The 14,693-nt window shown below is 37.6% G+C and overlaps 1 protein-coding gene across 1 annotated transcript in view; it reads left to right on the top strand.

The window, feature by feature from the left end:
- LOC128686531 (neural cell adhesion molecule 2-like) overlaps positions 1–14,693 on the top strand; it is a 927,464-nt gene that overhangs the window by 776,808 nt on the left and 135,963 nt on the right. The window contains exons 9-10 of the mRNA XM_070084201.1: positions 1,551–1,681; positions 6,300–6,459. Coding sequence (XP_069940302.1) covers positions 1,551–1,681; positions 6,300–6,459 — 291 coding nt within the window. The remainder of the gene's footprint in view (positions 1–1,550; positions 1,682–6,299; positions 6,460–14,693) is intronic.

Here is a 14,693-nt window from a genome sequence, read left to right as displayed (position 1 = left end):
TAGCTGGTCTAGTGGCTAACGCGACGGGCTGGAGTTTTGAGACTCTATGACCGCGGGTTCAATCCCGGCCGGGGGTATGGTTTGTTTGCAATCGTGTCATTACGATTTCTTGAGTCATGTTGACGGCAGTGAAGGGACTTGAGCTAGAGTTCGTCACGGCCACGCTAGCTGGAGATTCGTCTGTAAAAACTTGCATTTGTGGTCACAGAGGTGCCTGTGCTAACCTTCCTATGGTGTAGAAATATACCTAGTTGGATGAATCTTATTGTGGCTAGCTGGTCTAGTGGCTAACGCGACGGGCTGGAGTTTTGAGACTCTATGACCGCGGGTTCAATCCCGGCCGGGGGTATGGTTTGTTTGCAATCGTGTCATTACGATTTCTTGAGTCATGTTGACGGCAGTGAAGGGACTTGAGCTAGAGTTCGTCACGGCCACGCTAGCTGGAGATTCGTCTGTAAAAACTTGCATTTGTGGTCACAGAGGTGCCTGTGCTAACCTTCCTATGGTGTAGAAATATACCTAGTTGGATGAATCTTATTGTGGCTAGCTGGTCTAGTGGCTAACGCGACGGGCTGGAGTTTTGAGACTCTATGACCGCGGGTTCAATCCCGGCCGGGGGTATGGTTTGTTTGCAATCGTGTCATTACGATTTCTTGAGTCATGTTGACGGCAGTGAAGGGACTTGAGCTAGAGTTCGTCACGGCCACGCTAGCTGGAGATTCGTCTGTAAAAACTTGCATTTGTGGTCACAGAGGTGCCTGTGCTAACCTTCCTATGGTGTAGAAATATACCTAGTTGGATGAATCTTATTGTGGCTAGCTGGTCTAGTGGCTAACGCGACGGGCTGGAGTTTTGAGACTCTATGACCGCGGGTTCAATCCCGGCCGGGGGTATGGTTTGTATGCAATCGTGTCATAACGATTTCTTGAGTCATGTTAGACTCAGATGAGTTACAGGGATGTTAGGAAGTATTTCTTCAGAGAGTTGTCAGGAAGTGGAATAGTTTAGAAAGTGATGTAGTGGAGGCAGGCTCCATACATAGCTTTAAGAAGAGGTATGATGCTCATGGAACAGTGAGAGTGACCTAAGTAGCGACAGTGAAGAGGCGGGGCCAGGAGCTGTGACTCGACGCCTGTAACCACAACTAGGTGAGTGCAACTAGGTGAATACACACACATGACTCGACCTTTGCAACCACAATTGGTTGAGTACAATTGGGCGAGTGTACACACACACACACACACACACACACACACACACACACACACACACACACACACACACACACACACACACACACACACAAGCGCGCGCGTGTTCCTATCAGTGCAACTAAAACGCAATTTTGGCCTTATTAGTTTTTCGCCAATTCCCATGGTTTCCACAGAAGTCATAAATTTACTTCACCTGTTGGGTATTTGTGTACAGCAGTGGGGCCTCCTTCCTTATTATTGTTATTTTAATAATTATAATAATAATTATTATTGTTATACTAATATTAATACTTTATAATATTTATATTAATTAAATATTTCTGTGTGCGTGGACAGACAAGCCAGTGGTGACGCTACAGATGGGAAGTAACCTCAACCCAGACAACATCAAGGAAGCCGACGATGTTTACTTTGAATGTCACATTAACGCTAATCCCGTGGTGCATAGAGTCTTCTGGTTTCATAATGTGAGTATAAACTTTTTGTCAGTGATGTAGTACTTGGGTCGTCCAGGGAGATGGGCGAGCACCTAAGACAGTAAGAGGGAGTGGCAACTGGCTGAAGAAATGGAAAGAAACCAAAAGGTTAGAGAACAGAAAGGAATACCAAATGATGAAAATCAGAGGAAGATCCTACTAAAGCAGGTTCTTCCTCTTTTCAATTCCCTTTATGTAGAGCCTGCTAAAGCAGGATCTTCATAAAGGGAATTGAAAATTAGCCTATGTTCGGAGACAAAAGATACAGCATTTTTTATAGATACTGAAACTTATCATAACTGAATCAAAGGAATTATATATATTTGTATTTTTTGTGCCTTATTCTTATATATTACCTGTGCTCGTATATGGTCATTCATCACCATCATCAAGAAATTTAAATTATGGATAACATATTCTGTATCCTGAGGCGTGCCAGTTGTGTAAGTTTTCATATTATTCATAGACAGTTTTTAATGCATAATGCAGACTAATATGTATTTCCTTAAATTCTTTATATGCAACATGAATTTGTTTAACGAGAAAACTTTCCTTGTTATAGACGGTCGCGTTTGTGGTCTAATATCTAACGATCAGTGAAGCTCCCTGATATTCAGAGGCAGTCATACATCTCAGGTTTTAATAGCATTTATATTTGATTTTCATAAAGTTTCAAGCACAATTCTAATTATGCAAAGGCACATAGAGTAAATCAATAATGCAAAATATAATTTTTCCAAAATAAGTTTATGTAGAACGATGCTTAATTTCATTTATAAGCTTTTTGGTGTTTTAATGAGTACAGAGGTTACTCAATTTAAAATATGTTAGTGAGAGTAAATAAAAAATACTCACATTTATAAAATAGCAAAGGGTAAGTAACAGAGTCAAAGCTACTGTCTACTTGAAATGTCACACCAAATACACTTATTGATGGGCTACAAGCTATTACTTCTGATCATACAAAAATCTTTCCTAAATTAACTTTTAGAATCTTTAAAATAATGAAAGATAAAACGTACAACCGAGTTAGGTTGGAAGTTGGTGTGTTAATTCTTTAATGTCTGAATGTTTTGCGACTATGTCCTAGACTGAATTCATTCTAGAAATGAATGGTCGCAGATGAAGTGATGATCTTGAAGGAAACTTCCAGAGTGTAACTGCCGTTTTGAGGAACCTAGATTTAACTGGTCATGTTCACGACAGAAACATCAACATCTTTCCGGTGTTCGAAGTTTTGCTGAAATGACAGACCCTGGTCAAGGAGAGAGATAAATCGCCTTGCAAGGTTCTTATTTATTTTATTTATTTATAACAAGACTTCGAACACTGCATATCTACACTTCCAAAACATGCTGACTTGGCATCCCGTATGTCTGAAGCAGGGCGCCCCCTCTGATATGTTATATATCCTTCTCATTATGTAAATTGCTAACCGAGGTAGTCATTAACGGTGAGCCGTCGACGCATTAAAAATACACATGCAGATTTTAGGGAAGACTTCCAGGTAGCTGAAACACCTCGGTAAATCAAACTTTCTGGACCTAAATGTTATTTGTAAAGTACAACAATAGCTGACTGAAGTCGTGGACCAGTTTTAACAGGAATCAACACAGTAATCCGGAAATCAACATATAACAAGTAGGGAATCAACAGGAAACAATAATGATATCAGAAATTATCTAAATGTCAGGAATTACTAAAGAGCGAGGCAACCAACCACAGAGGAGTAAAGAATGTGGGTGAGAAGCTCTGATCCCCTGGATACGCTGGAGAGGCGAGTGGGAACGAGTTGCTCAGGATGATGTGACTTCATACCACTGAAAGATGTTGATAAGTTAGAAATTTGACGGAAATATGGTATACGTTTGGCTTAATTTACTCTGACTCGGCCTTAAGTTCACGTTAACACATGATGGTCAGCGACTCAAAGGAGATTAGAGATGAAGCTGAGTGTACGAGATAGAAATCTTAGAAGTAAGCAGTGATTCAGATCCGTATTTGTTTAGCCATTAAGTTTAAAAATATTACAGGTATATGTTTAATGGATTAAGTGGGAAGAAACCAGGTAGGAGATAATTATATTGAATGCCAAAGAAACCACAGTCAAAGAACAATTAAAAAATCACAAAGGTCAGTCACTTCATATTACTGTTCCAAATTTTCATCTACAAACCATTCTTCGCGTATCCATCACAGAAACACATTTCAGGGGAACACTACATATGCATAGTAGTTTATTGACTTGGATTGCGCAAAGAAAGTGAGATTTACCAGTGTCAAATAAGGTTTACGGGTGGTTGAATGAAACAGTGCTTGAGGAAGTGTGGCATCCTGCGGGTTACGGTGAGGGAATAGGAAGAGACGTGGCTAAAGTGACGTCGGAGAGGTAGGAGGAAACATGAAGCAATATCAGTAACAAAAGAAGCGAGGAACTGAGGCAACTGCAAGAGCCTTGGTAATGTGTGTACCTGCCTGATTGTGGTTGCAGGAGTCGATTCTCATTTCCAGGCCCAGCCTCTCTCCTGGCCTCTGGGTTTCAATATCTTGAGACTGCGTGAGCCCTCTCATACCGATTCTTAGAGCTATGTATGGATTCTGTATCTACCGCTTAGATGGTTTAGGTCGTTCCACTTAATAACTCATCTATGCTTTTAACTTACAGCTGTGACCTCTCAAACACGCTTCCCGTCGTCCACCTTGTCAACCTCTGTGTTTTATACATCGTAATCATGTCATCAGTAACTAGGTTTAGCTCTGTGTGTGTGTGTGTGTGTGTACTCACCTACTTGTGGTTGCAGGGGTCGAGCCATAGCTCCTGGTCCCGTGTGTGTGTGTGTGTGTGTGTGTGTGGCAGTGAGAGAGAGAGGGAGAGAGAGAGAGAGAGCTAGGCAGGGAGAGATACGCAGCAATCATTTCCCTAAAAGATGGCACTGAGAAAGGAAGTAGGTGTAAAGTTTAGCTAAGACACAGAAACCGGAATTTAAAAAAAAAAATACTGAAGCTACAAAACATGGAAAACTTTTAGAAAATGGAACAATCAGAACTACATGCAAAAATAATACAAGTAAACAGTGCGGAAATAAATAACAAAAAGGCACAATACCGTGACTGGAACGATACACAAATAACCCGCACATAAAAGAGAGAAGCTTACGACGACGTTTCGGTCCGACTTGGACCAATGACAAAGTCACACTAGTGTGACTTTGTCAATGGTCCAAGTCGGACCGAAACGTCGTCGTAAGCTTCTCTCTTTTATGTGCGGGTTATTTGTGTAAACAGTGCGGACATATGCATATCAGATAACAGAAAGAAGAATCATAAATCTCAGTGCCATATAAATTATTAGTATTAGTATTATTTATCAATGAGAAATATTTGTATGATAATTAGGAGTAAAACGCCTTTACGAAAATATGTAAGGTTTTTTGGCTGAGGTTTTTGGTACACTTCAGGCCATCAGGACCGGTGGCCTGGTGGCTAAAGCTTCATACACGGAGGGCCCGGGTTCGATTTCCGGTGGGTGAAAACATTTCCACACCTTTCCTTACACCTGCTGTCCTATTCACCTAGCAGCAGCAAATAGGTACCTGGGTGTTAGTCGACTGGTGTCGGTCGCATCCTGGGGGACAAGATTGAGGACCACAATGGAAATAAGTTAGATAGTCCTCGATGACGCACTGACTTTCCTGGGTTATCTTATCTTATAAATGCAAGAGCATGTAAATACTTAGCTTAACAGCTTTAAGCAAATACGATTTTCTTTCAAATAAACAGTAAATATAATGAATACTGCTGTATTCCTTTTGTGCACTGAGATAAGAAGGGACACTAATCAAAATGTCAAGTGACACCTGTCATTACGGTAATTATGATGACTGTGAGAAATTATTGTTACTGGTAACAGGGTTCAGTTTAATAGTCATCCTTTCTCTACAAATTTCCATGCAATTTTTGTATACTGCATTCTAGGTCTCATTTTCACTGCCAACAGTGTACCGAGAGGTGTTGAGAGAGAGCTTCTAACCCTATTTATTCTTATCTCGTCTCGTGTAACGAATTACATTTTCCAGGGGTTCTCTGATTTTTTGTTACGCACCACAAGGTTTCCTTCTAGCTTTCTTCCCATATTTACAGGAAAATTCACGTGAAGCACTACGTCAACTAGGACACTCCAAACTTGACGTATCATCACCAATGGCTGCCAATAATCCGCTTCTTTCATAGCGTTTTTACCAATCAGATTCTTCTCCAGGGTCTTCACTAATCTGTGTATGTCTCTTGAAGCCCATAAATATAAATATCACTAGTCTACTTCATCAAGCCTTTTTAATCAAATTATCATTATTCGTGAAGAGCATACTGTGAACAGAAATCCTAGCCAATTTTTGTTTGCTCCAGTGGTCATTCGTAGATAGCCATGGTGGCCCCAGAGCCTTCGTTAGCGTATATTTCTCTAATGGGCTTTAATTAATGTTTATCTCAACAGGGAGCTCCTGTCATCACATTCTTTCCCAACTAGTAACAACGTAAACTCTCGTCATGGGGGATCCTTACTAATGGCTAGGCCAAGCGCGCTCCTAGTATCACTTCGTATCTCACCCAGGGAGTGCCTGTGGAGCACCGCGTCACTCGGGGCATCATCCTGCAGAACCAGACGCTGGTACTGCAGAAGATCACGAGGGAGGCCGCTGGACTATACACCTGCGCTGCTGTCAACCTGGAGGGCGAGGGAGAGAGTCAACCCGTCAATCTCAGAGTAATGTGTGAGTTGATTATTGTCATCTTTTTCAACTTGAGTTATATGTGAGTGAGTGCTGGCAAGTTCACCTCGGCATCATAAGCCAAAATGTTGGACGCTTGATAATATACAAGTCCTCTACTAGTAGACTCCAAATTATTACGCTGGTTTATACTATTAGATTTGTTAATATTGTATAAACCTGGTATATGGTGCTCACAAGAAGAGAAAAAAGAAGCACGTGCGGTAACACTTAAAATATTTAATAGGAAAAGTTTCGATTCTGTAGCTTCAGTCAGTATCATGCACTGGTTACAAGAAAGTATATTTGATCAAAGTACACGTAAGAAAAGTAAAACCAAATCAAGTGATGGTCAGGTTAAGCAGCAGGAAAGCAAGAACACCTGAGGACGTGTCAGCATGTGGGCGGGGTGAAGCATGATCGAGAATCATCTGTTGAACTATAAACCTCTTTTGCTTGTGGATATAATTATATGAAATGGGTAGCATTTTCGGAAATCTTTGTGGACATATATAGACCTGCCAAACTTTTGTTCAGCACAGTTAATCCCGAAACACTGAGCACACATTTAATACACACACACAAACACACACACACACACACACACACACACACACACACACACACACACACACACACACACACACACACACACACACACGCACGCACGCAACTTGAGTATGTGTGTCAAAGAAAAAATACTCGGGAGTTATCAGCGCGAGAGTTACACCTCAGAACTTCACGTTTTGCCTCAAGATGTATTGAATTTGTTCAGACATTTCTTCCAGTTGTTTTACGAGTTTGCTGTGACGAACTTCCGTGTGGATATCACAAGTTCTTTACAAGTTAACCAGAATTGTCGTCTCTTCTGATGGCTTGTGTCTGTTTTGTGGAGTTGCTGCATCATCTTCATCTCAGTGATACAAGTTCCTCTCTAAAAGTAGTCATAAGTTTTTACGAATAATGACAAATTATATTGCGGTCGCTGCCACATATGTTCGTGATCCGTCTGGATTGACAGTATTTGCTTGGAAAGCGAATGCTCGCTAGTTAAAATGGAGATAAAAAGAGTAACGTCATTTACATCGTTAAGTGCGGACATTTCAATCTAGCATCAGTCTAATATGCTGTAAAGAAACTTATGAAATGTTATAAAGTGTTTATGGTCTACAATTCATAGTGACTAATAGTTTATTTTCATTTACAACTAGCCCATAAACTAGAAATGAATTTGGATGACGTGTGAAACCAATTTTAAGGCTAGTTATGAATTGTTCCAGTAACGTATTTTTTTTTTTTTTGTCAACTTTTTCTATTCTGCGATATACAGCCCATCTAGTCCAGTTAATAGTATGTTATTATCTATCCTGGCATCTTGCCTGTACGTTGAACTTATATGATGCTCTGTTTTTATTTGCAGGCCTTTGTTTGGGAAATATATTTTATTAATCATACGGCGCTCATGAAATGTTCAAAATATGCAGATTTCCTCGCGACAACCACTGTCTTGGACGCCCAATGATGTCATAGTCTGTCGATTATCAAATTGTATTTTTTATTAGTCTACCCTCCACGTTATTCGTCATCTGAGCAACACTTTACCTTCGTAACTAAAGGGATTAACACTGTGTTTTAGTACACTCCTATCTTGTACACACTGTTGTTTTCTGAAACACTCACTGTTACATGTTAAACAGGATGACACCTTGCTGGATGCACATAATCGTATGATTCAGATAAGTATTCATACCACACATTTTTCCATTAATGCTGCACCATACCTGTCCTTCAGTTTTCTTTAAAGGTATACATTCCTGCTACGCACCTCCCCTTAATACTCCGGTCAAACATTTCGCAGGAGCGAAATGTTTGACCGTGCTTGCGTGTGCGCGCACGCAAGCACGCACGATCACACGCATAACTTAGCAAATGCTAAGTTATGAAAATCGGAGAAAGGCAAAGACGTACTGAAACAGTGTACAGGCTCGGGGAACAAAGGCTGTAAACCTTCCTGAAAAAGGACCTTGGGATGAGCATAGTTTACAGGAACATCAACAAGGAGGTATTGACGACTTATGACACGCCAATCTTGGAGCATGCAGCGTTAGTATGGAACCCGCATCTGGTAAGGAAACTGAAAAAAAGTACAAATGTTTGCAACGAAATTAGTTTCACAACTGAGGGGTATGAGCTACGAGTAAAGGCTAGAGGAGCTGAACCTGATATTAAAAAACAGAAGAACGAGAGGTAACATGATTACGACGTACAAAATACTGAGAGGAACGGGCAGGGTGAACAGATATAGTCTGTTTAAAAGGCGGGGCTCAGGTGCACAGGATCATAGCTAGATGTTAAACGCACAGACGAGCAATTGGGATGTTAGGAAATATTTCTTGAGCCTTCGAGTGGTCAGGTAGTGGAACAACCTAGACAGTGAAATGATAGAGGTGGAATCCTTACATAGCTTTAAAAATGTGTATAACAGGGCTCAGGTAGCCAGGAGAGAAGCCAGTAGCGGCCAGCAGGGAGGCGAGGCCAGGAGCTGAAGATCTGCTCCTACAACGACAATTAGGCGAGTACGTACACACACACACACACACACACACACACAGCAGTGGTGATGCTTAATTCGGACCCAGAGATGCGGAAGGAAAAACGGTGGGAAGAGGAGAGGGAGAGATCAGTTTTAATTCATGGGATTCAGGAGGCCGACGGGAGAACATATGAAGGAAGATGTTAGATGTGATATTTATCCTAGGTCTTCCTGCTTGTTCGATGTGGAGTTCCTCACCTTTCACTCTTTAGTCTGTTTCGGGTATTCCGAAACAAAGAAATGGTAATGAATGCAACTCTAACTTGATATGTATTGTAAGTGATAAAGCTCCCAGGACCGAGCGTCTACAATGGTTTTCTCTTCTCTACCTTCACAGATTTAAAAGTTTAATTTGTTTCTGCCTTCCCAGATTTAAATATTAAATTTGCTGGTTTAAAACTAGTAATCTTACTAATTGTCCAAATCTTCCCTTGGTTTATTCTTTTTCTTTACATTTGTATTTCCTTTCCTTGCGTATTCATTAGATCTCTTCATAATTTTCCCTGTCCTCTAGCATCATCCATGTACCGTACATTTTCCATGTTCTCTTGCAAATTGCTTTGCTTTCCCAGCAGTTCTGGTTAAACCACGGACTTTCTGTATTTCTTATTTCTTCTCCTGATGAATATTAATCTTTGTTGTCTCGTAGCATTTTTTTTTTTTTTGGCTAAGCGTTCTATTGTCTCGTGAATGTATTAGTATGTGTACTCGCCTGTATATTGTTGCAGAGATCGATTCTCATCTCTTGGCCCCGTCTCTTCGCTGGCTTGCTATTGAGTTCACTCTCCTGGTTTAGAGACCTCTATAGAACCTTTTAAAGCTATGTGTTGAGCGTGTGTGTGTGTGTTTGTGTCACATTTTTCCTGTTCTACGGTTTTCATTTTCGCCGGGTGGAGGAATTTGACCACAAAGTGATCACTCGCTTCCTGCAATATTCCGTATTTGATTTTCTGTCTCGATGGAAGTAAAAATAAGGTTCAGTCTCGCTGTCTAATATTTTTTTTTTTAATCTCCATGACAGACAATGGCATAACCTGACAATTATCAGTTTCAAAGACAACTTTATCAAGAAACCTTTTATTATACAATGTTTCACCCTCCTCGATAAAGCTTCAGTGTGGATGAAACGTCGTATAAGGTTTTTCTGATTAAAGTGTCTTGAAATTTTCTCTCAAAATCTCTTATGGTTCCTTATCATCTTGTCATAGACAGATCTGAAGTAGTGACTGAAGCAGCCCGCTCCTCCACGTCTCCTGACACAGTTTTCGGTCACAATTCTCCTATCATTAGTTTAACCTTTGTTGTTTACCGACTCCTAATTTGACTAATTTTATTTATTTTATGGGGATTGTTTCTGTTATATTCTTTCCTGGAACTTTTGCTATTTGACTGTAGATTACAGAAAAGAGCCCCAAACACTAGGAGCTCCCTTTGTAATTGAATTATATTTAATATGAGAAATCTTCAGATTAAAGTAGTAACACTTTTTTCGTAACATTCATTATCCCATCCATTGTCAGCTTCCCTCCTAACATTAAATATTCATTGGGAAAATTAAATGGGAATCATACCGTTTAGCTTTTCTTCGTATCTGCGATGATGTCTAGAACTGCTTCTGTGTGCTCTTACATTAAATACTTGTGATATACTTTCATCTCTCCAAAGTTTTATTCATTGCTTTTATTTCCGGGCATATATTTGTAGGATTTGTGTAGGTGACAGGGATATTTTGTGAGAAATAATAAAGGGAAGGGAGAAGTGGGGTTAATATTGTAGGGAGGGATTTTGAGTAACGGAGGAATATTGTCTGAGAAGACAGAGTTCTGTTTATATGTCAGTTTGATGAATGGTTGCTGGATGGGTCTGTTTTTTTTTTTGTGTGTGTGTGTGTGTGTGGAGAATATGGTATCTGGCATATTCATTACTGCTATTATTACAATAAGTTGGCAGTAACAAGGATTTGTAAGTTTCTAAGTTTTTTAGACCAGACGCAGGAAAAAATTGTTTCATGAAAATTAAAGGTAGAATAAGAAAAAGAGGCGTGTCTTCTGATTCAGAAAAAAACTAGAACTTTCCTTTTGGCAAAGTTCTTGCTCTTTCTTTTTTTTCTTAGAGTTCGCTCATAACTTTATTTGTAAGTTTGTTTTGCTGGAATATTGTTTGTGGTCAACTTTCTCACTTGGCCAACTCCAGACTCTTCGTGTTGCCACTAAAATGAAAAAGCTCTTGCAGGAAGATAGGGAAAAACTCAGATCCAGAAATTGCGTTGAACCTCATAAATAGCGAACATAGAGCTGAATGTTCAGATCAGTATTAGTAATAATGGCAATAACAGCAACATTTATTTTTCTCTTGTTATTGGTGCTAAAGTTCCAGTTATAACCGTTAATAACTCTGCTGTTCCTCCTTCAGGAGATGCAAAAGTTCCCTACTACTGTTGCTGTTTTTGCTTCTACTGCAGCTGTTTCTTCTTCTACTGCTCCTGTTTTTGATGTTACTACTGCTTCTATTTTTGTTGATGCTAATACTGCTGCTGTTACTTTTGCTTACGTAACATCAGCTGCAAATGTTGTAAGTTTCATCGTAGAGATCCAATCTTGGAATGTGACACTGGCTTTGACTGCAACAATTATCCTGAAAGATATGTAAACAGTAATGAAAGTAATTATAATGGTGACACTAATGAAAAATGGCAAACAGGGAAGATGATAACGAGTACCACAATACTTACAATATTGATACTTTTTGGAGCAATACGCAACACAATAAATAAAAGTAATAGCAGCAATATTGTCTTGGATATGTTTGTCAGGAAATTCAGCCTTACAGAAGTAAGGCTGAGTACGATGCGCTCTAAAAATTGGTCCTAATACTGTGAAAATTGGGAGATAAGTTGTCCCATAGCAATCACTGGCTTTGTGTAATTAAGACACACAAAGGCTGAAAGTTTAATTTGATTCAGAGACGTTTTCAAGATAATACACGGAAACCCAGTCTTTGAAAATTGAAAAGACGCAAGAGAAAAGTCAAAGAACACCTTCAACTACTAAAGGGATACTCAGTAATATAAAGGATTACGAGAATGCTAAGTTAAGAGCAAATGAGGACATTATCATCATTGTAAAACAAATGTTAGGGACACTAATCTTCACTGTGAGATAAAAAGGCACTCATCCTCACTGAAAAAGGAACAATAATGATCTCACACTGGGATCCTCAATAAGAAAGTGGAAACGTCTCATCATGTTCCTCTTATCACAATAGGCCCGGAATTTGATTAAGAACATGTTCCTCTGACTGATCTACAACGAAGAGAAATTGGTTGAGTTTGTTGATGAAGGCTTAATACCATTTTCAATATATTTGGTTAATGCTTAAATCAATTTTTATATCCTCAGATGAGTTGTACTGCGAATTTTAATTATTTATAATTTTTGTTATTGTTTCACACATGTTGGTCTATATAGTGTGATTATATTTTTCAGTATTAATATTTCCGCATCTTTATCAGGAAACTTACATTCACGCACTTCCTAACATTCAATTATTATGTGAGATTATACATATATATATATATATATATATATATATATATATATATATATATATATATATATATATATATATATATATATATATATATAACTGTTGTGTTCTGACGACCTCTGGAAAAACAGTGATTATGTGTGAGTGAGGTGAAAGTGTTGACTGAGGATGAAAATGTTTTCTTTTTGGGGATTTTCTTTCTTTTTGGGTCACCCTGCCTCGGTGGGAGACGGCCGACTTGTTGAAAAAAAATTATAAATATATATTTATATATATATATATATATATATATATATATATATATATATATATATATATATATATATACATATATATATATATATAGTATATACATATATATATATATATATATATATATATATATATATATATATATATATATATATATATATATATATATATATATATATATAAATATATATATATATATATAAATATATATGTCGTGCCGAATAGGCAGAACTTGCCTATGCAATAATTTCGCCAAAATCATTCTGAACCTAACGAAAAAAATATATTTCACTGTGTTTGTTTAGTATTAAATTATTGTGAACAAATCTAAAATATATTTAGTTGGGTTAGGCTAAAATAAATTGCTCTTGTTATAATAAGGTTAGGTAAGTTTTCTAAGATCCTTTTGGTGCAAAATTATAAATTTTTACATCAACATTAATGAAAAATATATATCTTTAAACGTATAAGAAAAATTTTTAGAAAGGACTTAATTTTAAATGAGTTCTTGCTAATTGACCAGTTTTACATATTAGGCACGACATATATATATATATATATATATATATATATATATATATATATATATATATATATATATATATATATATATATATATATATATATACATGTAATGTATGTGTGTGTGTGTGTGCAATAAGATCACAGTAAACAGGTGATTTCAGAATATGCAAAACAACCACTGTGAAACAATAGTGAAATTCCAAGCGCTTTCGTAACTACTTACATTATCACATTATCCTTTATAATGTGAGTAGTCACGAAAGCGCTTGGAATTTTACTATTCTTTCACAGTGATTTTTTTTGTATATATATATATATATATATATATATATATATATATATATATATATATATATATATATATATATATCTATATATATGTGTGTATATATATATATATATACAAAACAACCACTCTGAAAAAATAGAGAAATTCCAAGCGCTTTCGTGACTACTCATATTAAAGCGCTTGGAATTTCTCTATTTTTTCAGAGTGGTTGTTCAGCATATTCTGAAATCACCTGTTTACTGTGATCTTATTGCATATATATATATATATATATATATATATATATATATATATATATATATATATATATATATATATATATATATATATATATATATATGTATGTAAGAAAGCATGGAAATGTTGCATATGCTGATGAGCCTTATGACATAGTCTCAGCTTCTATGCTCATTATTACAGTTGTGTGTATAATTTAGATGCTGGGTATATTAAAAAAGTTGTGGATGTAATAAGCGTTGTGTGGTAAAGGTTGAGTGTTTTAAAGGTGATGAATGAAGTAGGTGAGATGGGTGTGGGAAAGTTGGTGTGTGAGGTGGTGATGGTGGATGCTGCTGTACTGTTTGTGCGGGGGGGGGGGGAGAACTTGTATACAAGTACATTGCACTGTATGTAGCTTGTATGTGAGGCTTGTATACACTCACACTACAATGTGCGACGGGTGTATATACGTGCGCTACACTGTGTGTGGCTCTTATACACGACACGCACTGTATTGTGTGTGGCTAGTATACACTCACACTCCCTCTGGCGTCATGTATGCAGTGACGGCTAACTGACTAGGTGACCGACAAGAGCGTAAGAGCGTAGGGAGCTGCTTCGCAAGGAACACTTGCTACCTTCCAGCGCTGCAAATGTTTCACACTCTCCCAAGCTCATATGAATATATAGATATGTAAGCATATATATATATATATATATATATATATATATATATATATATATATATATATATGTATATATATATATATATATATATATATGTATATATATAATATATATATATGTATATAT

This window comes from Cherax quadricarinatus, chromosome 12 (assembly GCF_038502225.1).
Source record: "Cherax quadricarinatus isolate ZL_2023a chromosome 12, ASM3850222v1, whole genome shotgun sequence".
Lineage (NCBI taxonomy): Eukaryota > Metazoa > Arthropoda > Malacostraca > Decapoda > Parastacidae > Cherax > Cherax quadricarinatus.
This window is presented reverse-complemented; position numbering and strand designations above follow the sequence as displayed.